The sequence below is a fragment of the Portunus trituberculatus genome, chromosome 19 (assembly GCF_017591435.1).
Source record: "Portunus trituberculatus isolate SZX2019 chromosome 19, ASM1759143v1, whole genome shotgun sequence".
In the NCBI taxonomy this organism is placed as follows: Eukaryota; Metazoa; Arthropoda; class Malacostraca; order Decapoda; family Portunidae; genus Portunus; species Portunus trituberculatus.
The window spans coordinates 19,600,964-19,622,094 of NC_059273.1; the positions used below are offsets into that span (position 1 = coordinate 19,600,964).

Below are 21,131 nucleotides of genomic sequence, written 5' to 3' on the forward strand. Positions count from 1 at the left end.
ATGAAGAGAGATTCCGAGCAACATGTCCTGGGGTCTAGGCGGTAGAGGAGGGCGTGGCAGTGCGCTGTATCGAGTTGACGGAGAAGGAGACGCTTGTGTTTGCGGTTGGCGCGTGGGTGAGGACTGATAACAAACGGCTTACTGATAGGGGTCTGTGTCTATATACCTGCCTAATTAGTCCCCGGACGGCGAGGGACAGGTAGCCACGTGCTTACCCACAGACGGGCAGGTGACGCAACTCTATGACACCACCCAGGCATCCCCACGCTCAAGACAAGACTTCTAAAGGTAAACACGACATTAAAATTCCCACAGAAACTCAGATCTGTTATCCTCGCAACTTTTTGATGGATTATGTTGCGTCGTAGTAATAATTCATGGGTTTGTTCTGCTGGTTCACGCCTTAAGAACGCCTAAAGTACGTGTTATGGTTCCTTAACTACCCAAGTGTTCCACGGGGAGAAGATTAATGGGTGGTTTGTTTACATTATAGTTTGTTATGTGTTACTGCGCATATTTCTCGCGGTATGTTCTAAGTACTTCGCCAAGGCAAGAGATTATCGATTGCTGTTCTTTGTTGTTGTTTTTGTCACTGCATAAGATGGAGGAGCGAGGGAGGAATTTGAACGATACCTTGACCTTGACTGCGAGAGAGAGAGAGAGAGAGAGAGAGAGAGAGAGAGAGAGATGCATTGCTATTATAGTTTAGTGTGACTGTACCCTTCCACGTCAGCTTTTCTCTCTCTCTCTCTCTCTCTCTCTCTCTCTCTCTCTCTCTCTCTCTCTCTCTCTCTTACATCCCAGTGTGCGTGTGTGTTACGCGAGTGGGCGGCTGACACGAGAGAGAGAGAGAGAGAACATTATGGTATGGGTTAGGGCGTGGGCGGTGACTATGTAGGGTTGAAATGTGTGTGACAGGAGACAGGGTGGAGGGACGTGGGTGAGAGTGGGCGGGCATGGTTGGCAGGGTGGGCTGTGTCGCCAGGCTGATAGCGCAGCAGTGTTGTAAGGGAAGGAAGCGGAATGAGGGAAGAATTAGAGGAGGAAGGGAAGGAAAAGATGGGGTAGGGAGAGCAATAGATGAGGAGGGATAAGGGAGGATAAAAAGAGAAAGAAGAGAAGCAGAAGAATAATGGAGGAATAAAAGAAGAAAGGAGGCGGAATGAGGGAAGAATTAAAGGAGGAAGGGAAGAAAAAGAAGGGGTAGGGAGAGCAATAGATGAAGAGGGATAAGGGAGGATAAAAAGATAAAGAAGAGAAGCAGAAGAAGAATAGTGGAGGAATTAAAGAAGGGAGAGAAACCTAAGGAACAAGGAAATAAAGGAAAAGCTAAAGAAGGAAGAGGAGGAGTAGAGAAGGAAGGATCAAAGAGAGGCGAAAGTAAAGGAAGAAGAGGACGATAAGCAGAGAAGGAGGAAGAATAGAGGAAACAGTAAATTTGTAGGTAGAGCAAGGAGAGGAGAAGCAAGGAAGAAAGGAAGAAAAAGGATACATATGAATAATAGGGGTTAGGTTTATATGATATACCTCAATGTAGACCAACATCGTATAACATCAATAGTAAGATAGTAACGACGAAGGTAAATTGTTGACTGTCAAAGAAGGAAAAGTTAAAAATGGAGTGTTAGTAAGTCCGCATAAAAGAAAGGAATGAGGATAAGAAAGGAAAAGAAAGAAGCGTGGTGAAGCAGAGGAGGAAGTGGAAAAGAAAAAAAACTGAGAGGAGAGGAAGGAAAACCGTGGAAAGCGTTGTCTCTTGTCTTTGTTTTCCTGTGTAACTCCTTCAGTAGCATGACGCGTTTTAATATTTATTCTACTTACTATTTTGTGATCTTATACATCTTCAGAAACATATGTGAAGACTCTGGCCATTAATATTCTGCCCTTCAGAGACCCTTTCTAATGTTAATGAAATCATCTAGTCACACACAAAAAATATTATAAAAATGTGTTCCAGTTCTGAAGGGATAAACTGATACGAGTAACTTAACCATCATGCATTCCACCCTTTCTTTGGTCCTTTTACTTCTCTTCTTCTTAAAAATGTCTCCCGTACTGACGCCAGACCAAACCTTGTTCAGAGGGAAATGACTGAGGAGGGACGTGGACACCAAGGGAAGCGGTGCACGCCTTTACCTTACCTGAGTCAAGCACCCGCCCCCCTCACCCGTCACCTCTGCCTTCCGCCCGTCCTCCCGCCCGCCACCTGTGTAGAAGGGCAGATGAGACAGGCTAGGAGGGGGAGGGAGGGTGAAGGAGGGAGGGCGTCAGCAGGAAGGTGTGTGTGTGTGTGTGTGTGTGTGTGTGTTGGTCGGGAATATTTGTGAGCAACACGTGGCGGACACTCGCCCTGCCCCACCCACTAGCAGGCTGCGACGGAGAGGTAGGGTACGGTGGAGAGAAGGGAGGGAGTGGGACATGCAAGATTGGGGAAATGGGGGAGCTGTTGTAGAAGACAGGGTAGAGGGATGAGGGAGAAGGAGGGAGGGAGGGAGGGAGGGAGGAGAGGTAGGCCCTTATCCAGTTTGTGTGTGTATGAGAGAGAGAGAGAGAGAGAGAGAGCGAGCGAGCTGTTATTGATTAGCCTCTGATCCAAGCCCCTCCACACTGTTTTGTTGTTTCCTTACTACACGAATACTATTAATGGAAACTTACTTTATCACTCTGTAACAAAGACTTATAAGAGAGACAGTGTGTTCATGTGTTCGTGTATTATATTAAGAGTGAGTGTGTACTGGGAACGGAGGCAGCGTTCAGTGAGAGTGGAGCGCCCGAGAGCGCTCAGTGAGTGAGGGGGGCAGGGCAGCCACAGCCAGCCAAGCAGCGTGTCAGTCTCTTCTCAGCCGTGGAGTGAGGTAGACGCGTTGTTCATGCGCTGACCTTTCATCCTTGTTTTTTACTGGTTTGATCTACCGGTTACACTTGGGTAATGTGAACTTGCGCGGGTCATGATCTCAGGCCGGGGGAAGTTGTGTGGTGAAAGTGTGAGGCTGTGGTGCTGGTGTGCTGTGCGTGATAGTGTCAGCTATGACATAAGTTAGGACACCCTGTGCTTCCTGCCAAGGGGCTGGCCGGCGGGTGTCATGTGCTGGCCTGTGTGTGGATCGTGCGACGTGCTGTGTGCTGCCTTTTGTCCATGAGTGCTGGTGGAATCGTTTTGTGCAGTGGAGGATGTGGATGTGTGTCTCCAGAGCAACAAATGTTGGCTGGAGTGCTGTGAAGACTGAGCTGGTGTGAGGGGCGTGAGCTGTGTGCTGTGTGGTGTTTTGAAGACGGAATAATACTGCAGCAACCATGATGCGAAGCGAAGCCTTGTTCATCAGAGGTGAGTTCACTCGGTACAGGTGAGCGTGGCTGTGACGGCAGGTGTGGTAATGACACCCGTAGTGTGTGTGTGTGTGTGTGTGTGACAGGCTTGCCATGGTTGATTGTGCGGTATACGTGAAACAACCAAAACTGCTCTTAATATGCACTCCTAACGCCGATATTTTTCTGGCTTGATATTTAGTAGCCGGAAATTCATACGCATTCAAGCTAGTGTGGTGGCGGTGTGTACATGCATGCTAAGGGAGAAACCGATATTTTTCGCGGTGTGACCTCCAGATGCGCTGACAACACGATCACAATAAAGAGAAGAAAATGAAGATGCAGAACGTAAGAGTGTGAACGAGCGAGTAGGAGTTGAAGCCGGAAGAAGGGGTTGGGACGGGTAGCCAGTGCTGTGGGTCTCAGGAAGTGTTATTGCATCGTCCGCACCACGATTGACTCACCCACCACCTCACTATCAGCCGTTCTCGTGAGGGGAATGCCTCGGCAAACACCCAGATTTAATAGTTTGGAATGGACGGGGAAGGAAAGGAGGTAGGTTTGCTATTCTTGAGATAAAACAACATAAAGGGATAGGCAAGATTATAGTTCGCAGCTTAACTAAATATACAGAGGCCCATAAAGAGTGAGAGCGAGTTAGAAGTGAGTGAGAGATTAGACGGGAGGCCTCACGCCAGCCGACCGTTACGGGGGAGGAGGGGCGTGGCTGAGGTAGGGGAGAGTACGACAGGCTCAGCAGGACCCAAACACACCAGCCAGAACGTACACAGAGGCGCGCAGACGTCCTTCCTTTACAGCTTACATAGTACTGTTTGAACGAGCGAAACAGAAGCTGGTAGGAAGCGGACTTCTTAAGTTTCGCGTGGTGTCTGGATCCGCGTGAGTCAGCTGTGAGGCAGCCACGCCGTCCCCGTCATCGGTCTGCCGCAAAAGCCACCAGTATGCCGTGCGAAGCTTACCGGCACACTGTCTGCGGCCTTCCCTGCGGCAGGAGGTCGCTTTTCACACTCTGCAACTTAACCCGTTCCTCATGTTACTCAATGCATCGTTCGGCTGGTCAGGAAGAAGCTTAAAATAACATTTTTTTTTCTCATTTCTTTGGATAAACCGGGAAGACGATACATTACAAGTCTGAAAGGTATTGGTATTGCTGGGTTTCCGTGTGTGTGTGTGTGTGTGTGTGTGTGTGTGTGTGTGTGTGTGTGTGTGTGTGTGTGTGTGTGTAATTCACCACGGTCGTCTGCTGGTCACCCAGCCAGCCTTCCCAATTACGGAGCGAGCTCAGAGCTCATAGATCTTCGGGTAGGACTGAGACGTGTGTGTGTGTGTGTGTGTGTGTGTGTGTGTGTGTGTGTCCTCTTTCCGGGAAGGCAGTGCATGATAGCGGGTTGTGTCTGGACCCCAAACATGAAGTATGTATTATTGGTAGTCAATTTTTGTCTTAACTCGAGGAAACTATCCAACGTTCACAACTCTCACTCTCTCTCTCTCTCTCTCTCTCTCTCTCTCTCTCTCTCTCTCTCTCTCTCTCTCTCTCTCTCTCTCTCTCTGAATCTCACGGTATTAAGAAGTCAATAGTAATTTCCTGTTGACATTTGCCTTGCCAAATTCAATCAATCCCTATTAATAATCATACTTTTAGCATTTAGGAATGAAAAGAAATCTTTTAGCTTTATCACTTTCTATTTAATGAACTATTGTATCATACCTTTATATATAGCATTGCCTGTAGACGGTTAAATTACAAATATATATTCATTTCACATTTGTTTATATAGTTAATGTTTGCATAGCCGGCGTATATTTTTATAACTTTTTTATTTTATTTTTTTTTATTGGTGTGATGTGTTAGCAACTTAATCGTGTCATATAAGAACAGGAAGGGCGAGACCAAGTAGGAGAAGCAGGGGAGGAAGAACAAAGGGGAAAGTCGCCCAGAGGAAGGGGAGGGTGAAGGAAGCAAATTTGGGCCGAGATGAATGGTAGTGAAAGAGAGAGAGAGAGAGAGAGAGAGAGAGAGAGAGAGAATGGGTGGCATGTATTTAATTTATACTATGTTGCTCCAATTGCTACATTTATCTTATTCTTACCCAGAGAGAGAGAGAGAGAGAGAGAGAGAGAGATAATATATGTATATACATCTTCGAATCCACACACACACACACACACACACGCCCGGTAGCTCAGTGGTTAGAGCGCTGGCTTCACAAGCCAGAGGACCGGGGTTCGATTCCCCGGCCGGGTGGAGATATTTGGGTGTGTCTCCTTTCACGTGTAGTCCCTGTTCACCTAGCAGTGAGTAGGTACGGGATGTAAATCGAGGAGTTGTGACCTTGTTGTCCCGGTGTGTGGTGTGTGCCTGGTCTCAGGCCTATCCGAAGATCGGAAATAATGAGCTCTGAGCTCGTTCCGTAGGGACTGCAGCAGATCAAACAGTGAAACACACACACACACACACACACACACTGAAGGATGGGAGAGTCAAATCAAATAAGGAGTAAAGTGAAAGTACAGAGAGAGAGAGAGGAAAAATTATAATAGATAGGTAAATAAATCCGGTGTACTTCTATACTCGAACGTGGCTGATATATAACATCTGGAGGAGGATGTGGCAGCAGGATTCTAGACAGGTTTTTTTGGGGGTGTCAGGTTCTTGGGTATATAATACATAGACCTCTGCATGACTTCCCCGTGTGTCCTTCCTGCATGAGAGAGAGAGAGAGAGAGAGAGAGAGAGAGAGAGAATATGTTAGTCTTTTCATAATTCTCAGTCTTACTCAATCTCTTAAGTCTGTATAGTGAAAGTCAGTTATTTTCAAGGATGTTTGTATGATTCTAATGACGATATTGATATGAATTATATATCACCAATATGAATAGTAATGCAAACCCGATTAGGTATTCATCACAGTGGTCTTTGAATACAACCCATTTGAGAATTTAGCTACTCGAAGTGATATAATCGTTGCGCATCGTTTCAGCCTTATACTAAACGCTCATATCATAGGTACCTACTCAGCAGTCTTTCGTTAAGAATACCCACACATTGTTTTGGTCTAAAGGTAGAATCGCCTGTGTCTTGTTCTGATTATGATATTTTCACTCCTCCATTGATGTCTTCATTTACATAATCACCATCATCTGCTGCCCGCCTCGCTTACTGGCTTGTTGACAATTAGCTTCTAACAGCAATCACGCACCACAAATTTACACATACCATGCCTGTAGTGAGAGAAAACAACATCATTTCCTGTATTAATGTAGATATGTCACTAAGAGATGGACTAATACGTGCGCATTTTTTGGCTTTTTTTCTCTATTTTCTCTTACGGATGCGTAAGCAACTAAGTACAATATATACTGTAGCATTTACTCGTGTCCTAGCTATTATAGGATGATTTTGCAGCATTTGTACACGAGTCATTGTGCTATATGCTTTTCACTTGAACTTTTTTTTTTTTTAATAACGATCAACGTATTGACTCATCCTTTCCTAGAGTAAGAAAATACAACTACACTTATTGCAGAATCACTAAGGGTTGAACATGTTAATGGTTGTAATTCTAGGTAGATTTACCACACGTCATAAGGGAAAGGAAGATCAGTTCCGTTTTTTATGAATGTTTACAGAGTTCCCAAGTGAAGTGCGTAAGTGAATCTTGTGAAATGGACGAAGATTTCAAGGGAGGAAGTGTGAGTGAAAGCTTGTGGGACAGACAAAGGCAGGGAAGTGGCAACTCAGACAGACATTTCACAAGCAATCACCATTTATGTAGAAAATAATAACGATGATGAAAATATAAGTAGAATGATAATTTCTCGTTTTTGATTAACATTGGAGGCGACGAAACGTAAAATGACACACACACACACACACACACACACACACACACACACACACACACACACACACACACACACACACACACACACACACACACACACACACACACACTTGACCTTGAAACTAACCGATAGTATCCATCATGACCAAGAAAGCATCTCTCTCTCTCTCTCTCTCTCTCTCTCTCTCTCTCTCTCTCTCTCTCTCTCTCTCTCTCTCTCTCTCTCTCTCTCAACCGCGCCCTTGATTTTCCTTATCTGCATCCTCTCTCTCTCTCTCTCTCTCTCTCTCTCTCTCTCTCTCTCTCTCTCTCTCTCTCTCTCTCTCTCTCTCCGATTTACTTCATCCCGATAAGAATATGCAAATTACGTCTAATTTAACACTGAACACACTAGATAACTTCATTCTAGCGTGTCCACTGTCCATCTTTACATTGTTTTTACGTTAAGAATGAGTCTCTCTCTCTCTCTCTCTCTCTCTCTCTCTCTCTCTCTCTCTCTCTCTCTCTCTCTCTCTCTGTCGCATCAAGCATCTCACGTTTCGTTTCTTGCCAAGACTCGCTGACAAGATCGATGGACAAGCATTAATAATTTCAAGTGTCTGTTTCTATTTCCATGTTCGAATCTACACTGAAGTTCGTGAAGGTTATTTTTCACACACACACACACACACACACACACACACACACACACACACACACACACAGAGCTTTAATGTTAAGTACACACGCACTTCCACTTTTCTTTTCCTTTCTTTTCTTTTTCTTTTTTTTTCCAGCCGCTGTTGTAGTGTAACTTGATAAGAGAAGTTTCCTGACTCAAAAGTATTTACGAAGAAGCAATTATCTTCATTATTGTTTAAAATAAGTGTAGCAACAACTGACGTCATCTTTGTGTGTGTCATTGAGATCCATCCGGAGAGAGAGAGAGAGAGAGAGAGAGAGAGAGAGAGAGAGAGAGAGAGAGAGAGAGAGAGAGAGAATCATATTTCTCAAAGCCATATTGCACATTTATTCAGTACCAGCACCTGCACAGTACAACATTTCCTCTCCTTTGCCCTTTCTCCTTGTCCTCATTTTCCTCTCCTTTCTCCTATCAGCGCTGCCACCAAAGTACTCACCATGAAGCAAAAGTGTTTAGTATTTAAATATTGTACCGTCACGAATTCCAAAGTGACGAGTATAATTTCTAAGGCTTATTTCCTCCTTGCTCCTTCAGTCCTCGGGAAGACAGGATTGGAGTGAGGTCTTGCTTGGGGGGACTTAGCGGGTCTGGACGAAGGGGAGGGACTAAGCGGGTCTGGACGAGGCGTTTGTGACCTTTTCTGACATGACCACCCCACCCTCCACGAGCTCACCAGACCATCCCACCCTCCACGACCTCACCAAACCAGTTAATAGAGTGGTGGTGGTGGTGGTGGTGGTGGAGATGGAAGGCAGGACGGGTGGATGAGTGGATGCCTGATGGGTGGGTGGGTGGGTCGGTGTGTTGGCGGGTAGGTGTTTGAAATCCGTTGACAACACAGACTGGCGGTTACACGGAACAATGCCTGGCCTGTATCTTTCCCCCATGTAATTCATTTCTCCTTACGCTAGGCTTCATTAAGGAAACTCAACAACAATGGATATGATATCATCCCAACATTTCATCTGGTATTCCCATTAGTCTGGCTACAAGAGGCATGATTCGACAAAGCGAGGCACCAAAGAAAACTCACGAACACTACGTAGGTCTTAGGGGAAACTCAACTAGAAATAAGTGAATGTATATGTGTTTCACTGTTTGATCTGCTGCAGTCTCTGACGAGACAGCCAGACGTTACCCTACGGAACGAGCTCAGAGCTCATTATTTCCGATCTTCGGATAGACCTGAGACCAGGCACACACCACACACCGGGACAACAAGGTCACAACTCCCCGATCTACATCCCGTACCTACTCACTGCTAGTTGAACAGGGGCTACACGTGAAAGGAGACACACCCAAATATCTCCACCCGGTCGGGGAATCGAACCCCGGTCCCCTGGCTTGTGAAGTCAGTGCTCTAACCACTGAGCTACCGTGTGTGTGTGTGTGTGTGTGTGTGTGTGTGTGTGTGTGTGTGTGTATAATTCACCTCGGTCGCCTGCTGGTCACCCAGCCAGTCTTCCCGATTACGGAGTGAGCTCAGAGCTCATAGACCGATTTTCGGGTAGGACTGAGACCACATTCAACACACTCCACACACGGGAAAAGCGAGGCCACAACCCCTCGAGTTACATCCCGTACCTATTTACTGCTAGGTGAACAGGGGCCACACATTAAAGAGACTTGCCCATTTGCCTCGCCGCTTACCGGGACTCGAACCCGGGGCTCTCGATTGTGAGTCGAACGTGCTAACCACTACACTACGCTGTGTGTGTGTGTGTGTGTGTGTGTGTGTGTGTGTGTGTGTGTGTGTGTGTGTGTGTTGTCCTCAACTGTGCCATACAATTTGATATGGCTGCATGTGACACCCGCGTGTAAGAATGGGAGACTAGGGTAATAATGATGATAATGACCCGCCCTGCCACGGAGGCGCCAGTGGTGTGTTTTTGTGCCCTGGAGAGCATAGGGTTACGGCAAGGGAGATATGAGAGAGAGAGAGAGAGAGAGAGAGAGAGAGAGAGAGAGAGGGGAGGGGGCTTGCGTGGGATGTAGGTGCTTATTTGCCTCAAGTTGTGGTCTTGCCGTGTGCATTTTTTGTGCTAAGGAGTTGAGTTATGTTCGTCTGGCGGGACTTCTGTTAACTTGTCGCCCGTGTGTGTGTGTGTGTGTGTGTGTGTGTGTGTGTGTGTGTGTGTGCGTGCGTGCGTGCGTACGCGCACGCACTTAAGCAAGCTTGTTGTGCGTCACAGTATGACGGTCTGCTTGTTTGTAGTATATTTTTCCTTTAAGTATTCATAAAACCTCTGGTAAATTCTCTCTCTCTCTCTCTCTCTCTCTCTCTCTCTCTGGAAATGGTGAACACGGTAATCCAAGAGGGGGAGCACGAAAAGGGAGCGAGGGGAAGAGAGCAAAGGGCGTGACAGTATTGGGGTGGAGGCAGTGGAACCCCTAACCTACGTCACGTCTGCCTTGTTGATTGACCCTCCCTCCTCCTCCCCTTTCTCCTCCTCCCTCACCCCTCTCCTCTTCCTCTCTCCCCACTTCTATCACATCCCTTCCACTTCATCCCATTCCTTTCTTACACCACACCCCTTCATCTAACCACCTCCCCTTTTTTTTTATTTTTATTTCTAGTTCAAACAATATTATACTCTCTCTCTCTCTCTCTCTCTCTCTCTCTCTCTCTCTCTCTCTCTCTCTCTCTCTCTCTCTCTCTCTCTCTCTCTCGTTACTTTGTTATTGTTTGGAGCAAGTTTAGTGTTGTGAAAGCCGCCGTTCCTTCCTATGCCAACACCTCCGTCTCACGCTCCGCCGCCTCTTCCTTCCCCCACCCTTCCCTTTGCAGCGCGTTGTGGGGCTGGGAGGGAGAGGAAGGGGAGGAAAGACGGTCTCTACTCCAGCAAACATTACCAGTCTCAGTTGTCTCCCGGCGTTGGCAACAGTGTTATGTGATCGGATGAGTGTAGTGCTTGGGGGAATACAGAGAGATACTGAAGACAGTGCTGCTGTGATACGTTTGTTATTGTCGTTTATTATTGTTGTTGTTGTTTTTGTTAGTGGTACAAGCCTCTATCTGGTGGCATTACGTTTGTTTTGAGGGCGCCTCGTAGCCAGGCGGCCGTCACCCTACTGTAGGGGTCGCGGTCACCCATTGTCTTGGTACCCGTGACTTGAGCGTGAAACTGTAAAAACTGGGCCGTTGACGGGGTCAGGTCACCGCCGATCGTTCACCATTGTGGTTTCGTGACCAGGTGAACCCTTGTTGAGGTGGAGAGGTGTGTTGTGGAACCCCGCGAGAGTGCCGCTGGCGGTGTGGGCGGCGAGGCGAGGCGCACAGCAGACTGAGAGTAAGAGACAGTGATCGGTGTGAAGGATGGCGGCGGCGGCGGCGGTGTAGTGAGGGGCGGCGAGGAGCCTTCCCCTAGGAACCATGAGCACCGGGAACCTATCCGTGGTGGGGACCCCGCCCGGACTCGGCGCCCCCGGTGCCTTGGCTAAGCTGTCAGGGCTACACGAGTGGCTGTCTCTTGAGAACAGACGGGTGAAGCAATGGTGGTCCACCCGTTCTGGCACCGACCTGCACAAGATCTACCTCAACCATCTACAGGATACTGACGGTGAGCTCTCTCTCTCTCTCTCTCTCTCTCTCTCTCTCTCTCTCTCTCTCTCTCTCTCTCTCTCTCTCTCTCTCTCTCTCTGTGTGTGTGTGTGTGTGTGTGTGTGTGTGTGTGTGTGTGTGTGTGTGTACTGTCGTCGCGTGTCGTCCTTCTCTCCCCCAACAATCCCCAAGGTGTGGAGGCGGCGGGACGGAACGTGAACCAGCACCACCACGCCCACTTCTCCGGAAGTGAAGCTCTGCAAGATGAGTGGCTGTGCTGCTGCTGTAGTGTTCATGGTCACCCTCAGAATGTGACACCGCCTCATCACCTATACTTTCTCCTTCACTTCCCTCTTTTCCTTCAGCCGCCGTCTCCTTACTCTTTCTTCTGTGCCTGTGTGCTAATACGCACCTTTCCACCGCTACATCCCATCAGCATCGTCTTCTTTGCAGCGTCATAATATTCGCAGCTACTGAACCCACTCCCTGTCTGGCCTCTTGTGCCCTCCGTCCCTCCCTCCTTGTTTGTCGTGGCTGCATTGTGGATCACGCCGAGAGGCTCCCTTCCCTCCCCCTCCCTATCAAGGCCACTCCTCATCTGCTACACGTCACTCCATAAGCTATAAGAATAGAAGAGAAAGAGGTGGAAAAAGTATGATCGGAAAAATTTCTATATAATAACGATATATTGATAGGAGAATATTTGTGTAGAATAGGATGTTTTTATATTCTGACTCCAACTGATGTGATTGATATTTCTCTACATGTTCTGTTTATTCTTTTACAAATACTAAATCGTATCTGTGTACGCTGGAGACATTGCATGTTAGCGGTGGTGTGAGGAGGGTAACGACTAACGGAGTGCTCAGAATGTTAATGCATCGGGCAGACTTGTCGTGTGTAGAGTGGCGGTGGCGACGGCTGCAGTGGGTGAGTGTCCCGAAGCACCGCCAACGCCCTTATAATAGGATTTTTTAGGGCTTCAATTATAGTTTTACGTTAATATATCGTGCGTGGCTGAGCGGCGAGACGGTGCTAATACCTGGGAGGCGGTGATGCGTCCCTCCACGGCTACACCCTGTGGCGACAAGGACAGTGCGAGGCGTGAGCGGCCATGGCGGGGCGTGAGGTGGGACTAGGTTTTTCTCCTCACGATGCTCCTGCTGGGGGGAGTAAGATGTTTGATATGGTCCGTGTAGGGTTACGAAGGAGTTAACCGGTACCATCAATCATTCATACCTTTCCTTTCTCTGTTAAACGCTGGGGCTCCCTGCCTGTGTCTGTATTTCCAACTTCCTGTGAGTTGGCTTCATTTAAGAGGGAGGTTTCAAAACATGTATCTCTTTCCTTTGGCTAACTCTTTAGGCTCTGTAAGGGGACTGGCAACTGTATGGCCCTTTTATATATTTTCTTGTTGCCCTTGGCCAGTCTTTCCCGCTTCCCAAAAAAATCAAATGTATGGCTGTGCTACCTGTCCTTCACGATACTCCTGATGTAGGGAAGGTTAGGACTTGATAAGTAAGCTAGGGATAAGAGTAGGGGCACAATGCAACGTGTGAGGCATGGACTAGGCTTGTGTAGGGTAGGTTAAGTATGTTAGGGATCTGTGAATGGGGTATAAGGTAGTGTATGAGTGAAAACTTAAATGTGTTTCTTGTTCTTACTCACAGGACAAGTGATATAAGGTAGGTTATGTAGGATAGTGATGTGTGTAAGGGGTACAAGGCATTGTAGGAGGCAAAATCAGGCTGCGTTTCTTGTTAAGGATCTGTATGGGGTATAGGTTAGTGTAAGAGGCAAAATTAGGCTACGTTTCTTGTTCCCCGCAGGGTTCTTGATGTAGGTCAGTGGTTCCGCGTAGGTGTGTGTATATGTATGTATGTGTGGAGAAAGACTGGCTTATTCTTGTTTCGCCCCACGATGCCCACGGATGATGAGAGAGGAGTGGTCGCCACATGTAGGCTTATGGCTCGGGTATAGCGAACTCGTTAGTGTTTATAGACATCTCAAATTACGTGAATAGTTACCGTTAGTCACACATGGGGTAGGTTAGGGTTGTTCAGATAAGGTTACCTACCCTAACCTATCCCAACTTATTTGGTCATATCCTATCCTAGGTGGGATGGCTAAGCTGTACATAATCCTTCTTCTCAATGGACCGTCATCTGAAGTATTTGATTATTTTGTCTCCATAATACTTTCATATTTTAGTGGGAGTCATGGATTTTTAAGAGTATTTTTATATTTGCATCATCAATACGGTAGCAAAAAAAAAAAAAGATAAAAATGAAAACTTTATCCATCTTCTGATCTGAAAGTAACCGTAATGAGAATCCAGAGTGTATAGCATAGTATAACTGTTGTGTCTCGTATATTGCGCATGGTGGATGGAAGGAGTTCGATACTTTATAATTATATATATATATATATATATATATATATATATATATATATATATATATATATATATATATATATATGTATATAATATAAACTCCTTGATCCTTTTACGGCTGAGAATTTCTATATACTCATTTGAAGCTGGAATTATTTGTCGTTGCGCCTGCCCTCATATTTGATTTCACGAAGGAATAAGAAAGATTTAAACACGCTTCAGTTTTACACCTGATCATTAAAAAGCTAACCAGTACGTATTATGAGGACATGATGACCACTCTTCAAGTATTGTGAACACCAGGTATGTGTTACTTGTTCACTCTTTTGTCTTATCCGTGTCTCGTCTGCCAGCAGGAAAGAATGAATTATGAAGACAAGTTAGCCACTCATCAAATATTACGAGCAACACTGCTTTTCTTAACTGTGTCGCGTCTGGCAGCAGGAAATTAATTATGAATACATCTAATACTGTAAACCTCACCTAGCTTTTTGTGGAGACTCCTCGGCGTATCAGCCAGACATCTCCGCCTTCAGTGTGGTGTGATTAATATACATCATTGTTATTCGCAACGGTGTAACAATTAGAAAGTAGTAGATTGGTATCTGAACGTGTCGTTTTTAATAATTAGGAGAGAAGAACTAGTAAACCTGAATCTGATTGGAGATATGAACACGTAGCTATTAATCAGACTCCGTCTGTGAAAGTGAAGCCTTGCACTGATGTGGCTTCCCTGCTTATTGAAATTGACTTCTACAAGTTTAGGTGATAATTTTAACTGACATGCTTAGGAAAAGATGAGGCGTTTTTTTATTTATTTTTAATGCGTGTTCTAGTTAAGTTATTATTATTTTGATAAAGAACAATGATGGGAAAAGTAGCTAATGGAAGTTTTTCATATACCTTTTTTTTTCTTTTATACATATACGAGTTCAATGTATTATAATTTCGACACAACTCAAAATCTAGTGGATTATTTGGTGGTTCAATTTTCACTTCTTAAGGTTAGTAATTTGAGATGAGTGAAACTGCCATAGGTATTTAAAAGAATAAGGATAAATTTTGGCCCAGCACTGTTGCCATAAAGAAAATGGGATTACTTCTTTCTCAGGAACTTTTGTCGAGCTTAGAGATGTCAGTCACATTTACAAGTCAAGTAATATTTTGCTCTCTCTGCTACTCCCAGCTCGCCTTCCCTAACCCTTGTGTCCTCAGAATAACCTACATACTCTTATTTTTACTGTGTATGTTTTCCCTCACTCTTAATCCTCTCAGTAACCTTAACAATTTCTAGTGTGTGCTTCTCAATTTTCTACTGTTTGCTTCTCTTTTCCTTGTGTTCAAGTTTTCTGAGTAAACTTAGTAAACTTCTCTTATTTCCACTGTGCTTGTATTTTTTCACTCTTAGTAACTACTGCTGTTATTTATAATGTGTGCTCTTTTCCTCTTATTCTTAAAGTTCTCTGAGTAAACCTTTCTCATTTCTAATCTTATATCTACTCTTAAATCCTCGAAGTCACCTCCTGGCCTTATTTTTTTCTACGCTACGTGCTTATTTTCTCACTCAACTCCCCAAATTTTCTTTCAGTAGTGTATTATTCAACTATTTCCTTCGTACTGGATATCGTAGTATAACCGTCCTGCCTCCCCACCAAGCATGAAGTGTTCTCATTTTATCATATTGTATTAATCTGGCGCTTCTCGGATGATGCCTGTCGTGTTACTTCTTCATTCTGTTATTACGTAAGATTTCCTACGCTCTGATCTCATTCTGTTTCAATTGTACTGTCATCATTGCCTCTCTCTCTCTCTCTCTCTCTCTCTCTCTCTCTCTCTCTCTCTCTCTCTCTCTCTCGTTCCCTCCTTTTCTTTCCGTCCCTGTGTTTCTTACCCTTTACATCATCCTTTGTTCCCTCATCCATTATTATTCTCCTCCTCCTTTCCTTTTCGTACATAACTTTTTTTATTATCTCTACCGTCACCTTGTTCCCTTCCTTGCTTCCTTCTCTTTCTTTCATTACTAAGCACATAACTTTTGATTTCACGTACAACACTTTTCATTATTGCTACTGACGATGCGGAAGTGAGTTGGTGTGATGAGAATAGTGACAACTGAAGCCTTAAAAGAAGCATGACAGTCGTGACTCGAGGTACTGTACTAACGCAGTGAGGAATGGAATGGAGTGGCTGTGAAGCTAAAAATATTGTAAACGTGGGAGAGAAGAGAAATATTGGTGTATTGTTGATAGATTGATGTTTTGGGGACCACAAGGCGTACTCTCTAATTATAAAAGCAATATTATCTGCAAAAAAAAAAAAAAAAAAAAAAAAGTGAATTCGAAAACACAAAAGAAGTTGCAGTTAAAGTGGTAGAATTTCTGTTTAATCTTAATCTAACTAAAGCTTATCTGATTTGTTTGTTAATGCCCATTCTCTCGCAGATTAACACCTCCCGCCACTACTAGATCCGCCTTGGTTCGCCTTGTAAACAAACACAAACGTTGAGCAAGACAAGGAGTGCGCCTGATAAAGTTACGCTTAAAAGGAAACAGCTATCATCAATATCCTTACAAACACCGTGGAAATCCGGAATGCTGACATGTGAATGAGTAACAAAACACAAGCGACAAACTCAAATAAAGACAAACAATAGACGAATCGTGAGAAACAAAAAGAATGCATGCAAGCGGAGTTACCTATACACCTGCACTTCCCACTCTCATTTTTCCTCCTCTGTCTGTTTGCACCTAAGATATGTAAACAGACCTTATAGAACTCACGACAAACCACAGCGAAGCCAAACGATAAACGAATACATCGAGAGAGAGAGAGAGAGAGAGAGCATATGCAGGCAAGCACAGGAACAAACGCACTTGTGCACACACACTCGCGCGCTCTTCCTCCTGTGTCTGTTTGCTTTTGAAATATCGCTCGCGGCTGTATATTTTTGGTTGGCGGGGGCGTGGGTTAGAGCAAACAGGTTGTAAATCACACCAGACTGACATACTTTCATGGCGTATCATTTCTAGTGAAGCCGCGTGTGCCGAGTGTCTGCCTATACCTCTGCGGGCCGGCGTGGTGAGGGCAAGGGTAAACAGGATACTGCCGAAGCAAATAAGCCGCTTTCAAGGTCGCGTTGGTGGTGTAGGTGTTTAAGGGCGCCGCCGGTCCGCTTACTGCACAGGTTTGCGTCACGATTACTCTTCTTATCAACACTGCTACCATTGCTACTGCTGCTGCTGCTGTTACTACTGCTACTACTACTACTACTACTACTACTACTACTACTACTACTACTACTACTACTACTGCCGCCGCCGCCACCGCTGCTGCTGCTGCTGCTAGTGGCATTTTTTTATGTTCCTCACAATTTACTTACGACTTTATTTTTTCCCTCTTATTTACTGCAACAAATATAAAACAAACCAAAAGTCGATACAAAAAAGTAAAAATCGAGAGAAAAAAAAAAAACATCCCTATTGGTAACTTGTTTCTGAAGTGGGAAGAGGAGAGTAAGAGAAACTTCTAAGTAACACGAACCCTGAGATCAGTTCAGTTCAATGGAGTAAGTGATGCCTCCTCGCAAGACGCATTACATCCCCGGCCTTTGGAATGAGGAAGGACAGAGGAAGGAAGACATTCAGCATTAAAGATGACTGTTAACGGACCACTCTCACGCTCCCATCTACAACACAGATGAACCTAACAATAAATAGAACAAAAACGTCCATCTCTTATTGCTGTGAGTTTCGGTGTTTTTGAGGGAAGATTGAAACCAGTCTGCCGTGGGAAAACACATGTTACGACAGGAAACGAGGTAAAATTTGAGCAGTTAAACAAAAAAGTAATACCTTAACCTTCATACGACTTTTAGACATTTTTGCTCTCAGTCATGTTATAATTAAATTTATATTAGTCTTAGTGTCTCCCCTACTTCATTCTTCACGTGGTTGGCAAGAAAGTTACATTTTTCCCACTTTTTTTTTTTTTATCTTTGCCTTCCAGTCGTATTCATTCCGGGTATCAAGTAGTGAACTTGTGTTTTTCATGTAAATGCATCTCTTGGTTTTGCCTCGTGTTTGTTTTACGTTGCTGAAGGGATGTTATGGCCTCAGTCTATCATAATTTGTTTGTCTTGACTACCTTTTATCTTAGTGACAGCAAATGTTAGTCGTGACTGACACAAAGGACCGTCACAATTTATCAAGCAATTATATGTAATGTTGACACAAAGTATAAATTTTTCTATGCAGTAATCTCTCTCTCTCTCTCTCTCTCTCTCTCTCTCTCTCTCTCTCTCTCTCTCTCTCTCTCTCTCTCTCTCTCTCTCTCTCTCTCTCTCTCTCTCTCTCTCTCTCTCTCTCGTGGTCCTGCAGCGTGGAACTTAGCAGTTCTTCTCATGGCCTTCCTCTCATCCTGCCTTCCTCCATCCTTTCCTTTCTCCCTCCCTCCCTTCCGCCATTCCCTCCCTCACCACTCCTATTCACCACCACCGCCGTTGCAACAGGCTTCAGCAGGACTTCACAAAGGCGTCCTAGTCCGTCCCTCTGTTCCTCTCCCTCCTCCTTTTTTCCGTCATTTTACTCTCCCTTATCCTCCCTCTTCCATGTCTTTCTTTCCTGCTCTCTTCATGTAATCTCAAGTGTATAATATATCATATTATGCCAAATTTATTAACATATGTCAGTACATTTCAAAGAACACAAATATGAAGAGATGACTGTTCTTTGTAAACTTCTCCTATAGGTTACTTGGCAGCCTTCTTTGAGCGATAGATAGTCGATATTCTTCACGGCGCTCTGGTTACTTACCTATCTGTTTTTTTTTTTTTTTCATCTGGGGCTGGGTGTGCGGAGGGTGGAGGCTTTGGTGTCTTCGGGCGTGGTTTCCTTCAGACGCGCATACAGACGCACACCTGCTCGTTCTATACATAAAGAGAGAGAGAGAAAGGGAAAAAAAAAAAAAGAGACGAAGGAAGGACAAAATTAAAAGTGATTCATCAATAAGGGAAGTTTAGAAAGTAACGCTCCGGTGGTATCATCCAGACATAGTTGCTAAGCGAGAAGAGCGGCGAAGGTAATGAAGGTGGCGGGCTGTGAGGTATTGAAGGAAACATATTGTGTCAGCGTTGCCAATAAATATCCAGAGAGAGAGAGAGAGAGAGCGCATCATTCAGCAACTCAGGAACTCGGCGGACCATTGCTATCATGCGAGCTTCGTCATTCTCAGTTTCCTGTCTCTCCTACGGCCCCCGCCCAGCCTTTCTACTGTGTTCCCGCACCGCAGACCTTTCTTTGTTCTTCCTTAACCACAGTCTTATGCTAGATTATTATCATTAACATTATTATTATTATCACATGATATTATCTGTAATTTAGATAGTTTTTTTTATTTTCACTTCGTTGTATACTGTAGCTACATTTCTCTGTTTTCATTTTTTAGTGTAAGATGAAGACGCTGTTTGGATTACAAGACAAAAGATGAGAAAGAAGAAAGAAAATTATGAAAATTCTCTCTCTCTCTCTCTCTCTCTCTCTCTCTCTCTCTCTCTCTCTCTCTCTCAGAAGAGACGTAGATTCTGTAGGTAGATCTAATGTAATACATAGCAATATATGAAAGAGATATTTGCATATCTCCTTTATCTGGCGTAACAGATATACTGCGACACGTGCCCTCTAAAGCGTGATTTAATACCATACATATGCCACACAACTTCGAAACTAGTGTAGATTAGCCGGATGCCTCCGCCAGCTGCCGCATGGGTCCGGGGGGCGTTGGTAACTTGGCGGCGCAAGTTGAGTTTTTTTCCGGTAACTTAAGGCTGCGTCACACTAACACTTCTCCGTCTTCTTTTTCTGTCAATTTTCTGACGACTGTCAACTTTTGCAGACGGTGGCCGTCACACACAAGCTTGCTTCCGCCTTTGCCGCGCTTGTCGATTGTAAACAAACATGGCTCCTCATTCACCCCAGCAAGCCGCGGATTTTTTGCACCTTATAATGTAATCAGCTGTTCTGTGATCCCAAAGGCAACGGTGACCTCTAATGCTCTTTATGAGAAATTCGTCAGTGTGTTTTGTCCACTGCTCATCTTGGCCAGCTACTTGGAAGTTGCCTTGGAAATATTCAAAAGCATCGCACATTCGCACTCCCTGAAATGTACACAAACAACTGAGGAACTTTTCATTGCTAGGCTAGAAGAAAAAATGATATGTATACAAATATATATTCATCAACTTATTTAAATTTCTTCCGTCATGATAATAGCATTCTTCCGTTTAACAATTTTTTTTTTTTAATAAAAATGTTGATTAGAAACCATAGTTCTTATTTTGACTAAAAATTGGCGCTAGACTAAACGATGCGTTCCGTCTGACTCAAGACGACGGAAAGAGTTGACAGAAGAGTAAACAGACGACGGAAATCGCCTGAGACGACGGAAAAAGTGCTAGTGTGACGCCGCCTTTATGAATCTGTTAAGTGTGTGTGTAGGACAGTTGATGTAGTTAGGTTTAGTAAATAACTGAAATCAGAAAGTGACTTAAGAAAGTGCAAGTGTGTGTGTGTGTGTGTGTGTGTGTGTGTGTGTGTGTGTGTGTGTGTGTTTATAGTAAGTATATTTTAAGTAAACTAGTAAACTGTTGTTTTCATTGCATTACGCTTTACTTATCAGATACATCATTGCTGGGCTTGAGTTTATAGACGACTTATTGTATACAAAATGTTATTAAGTTACAAATGCAGTCCTTACCTATCAATCTAGCTTACTTTTGGAGAAAAGGGTATTCGTGGATCAAAAGGTTTTAGGTTTTAGAGAAGAATAACCACCATCTGTCATAAAATAATGAACTACAGAATATATACACAATTTATCCACGCAGTGCTAAACCATGTATTAGTCATAGGAAACATGTTTTATGTATACTTTAACCCCACGACCTGCAACAAAGACGAGCAGGGAATCACTGTTCGCGTCTCCCTCTTGATCATGTTTCTCGTCAGTAGACGCCCATGTGTCGCTGGTCAGGCGGTAGAGGGCTGTAACTAGACGGCGTCATGTCTGCGAGTCATTAGTGGTATAGAATCATGTAGAGTAGGAAAGAAAAGAACCTTGTGTAACCATTCCCGAAGTCTTTGTCGCGAGGCAGCGAGACGTCCTATGTGGCCATCAGACGTGCTTTCAAGTGACGGTGAGCGGCAGATAGGAGCGACAGAGACCGACCCAGCCTGGCCATGCTGCTGCCCCGCACACACCACGCCCATCACGCCACACACACACACACACACACACACACACACACACACACACACACACACACACACACACACACACACATTGGTT

At 44.7% G+C, this 21,131-nt stretch overlaps 1 protein-coding gene across 17 annotated transcripts in view; it reads left to right on the plus strand.

Annotated features, from left to right (window-relative positions):
- LOC123506365 (SLIT-ROBO Rho GTPase-activating protein 1-like) overlaps window positions 1-21,131 on the plus strand; it is a 273,604-nt gene that overhangs the window by 204,762 nt on the left and 47,711 nt on the right. For 3 of the 17 annotated variants that reach the window (XM_045258410.1, XM_045258428.1, XM_045258416.1), the window contains exon 1: window positions 10,516-11,414. The exons of 9 other annotated variants lie outside the window; for them this stretch is intronic. In XM_045258410.1, the coding sequence (XP_045114345.1) occupies window positions 11,228-11,414 (187 nt within the window). In that variant the 5' untranslated portion in view covers window positions 10,516-11,227. Of the gene's footprint in view, window positions 289-2,582; window positions 3,326-10,513; window positions 11,415-21,131 lie in introns of those variants that run through there. 5 more of the 17 variants (XM_045258415.1, XM_045258417.1, XM_045258411.1 and 2 more) reach the window with 4 other exon arrangements.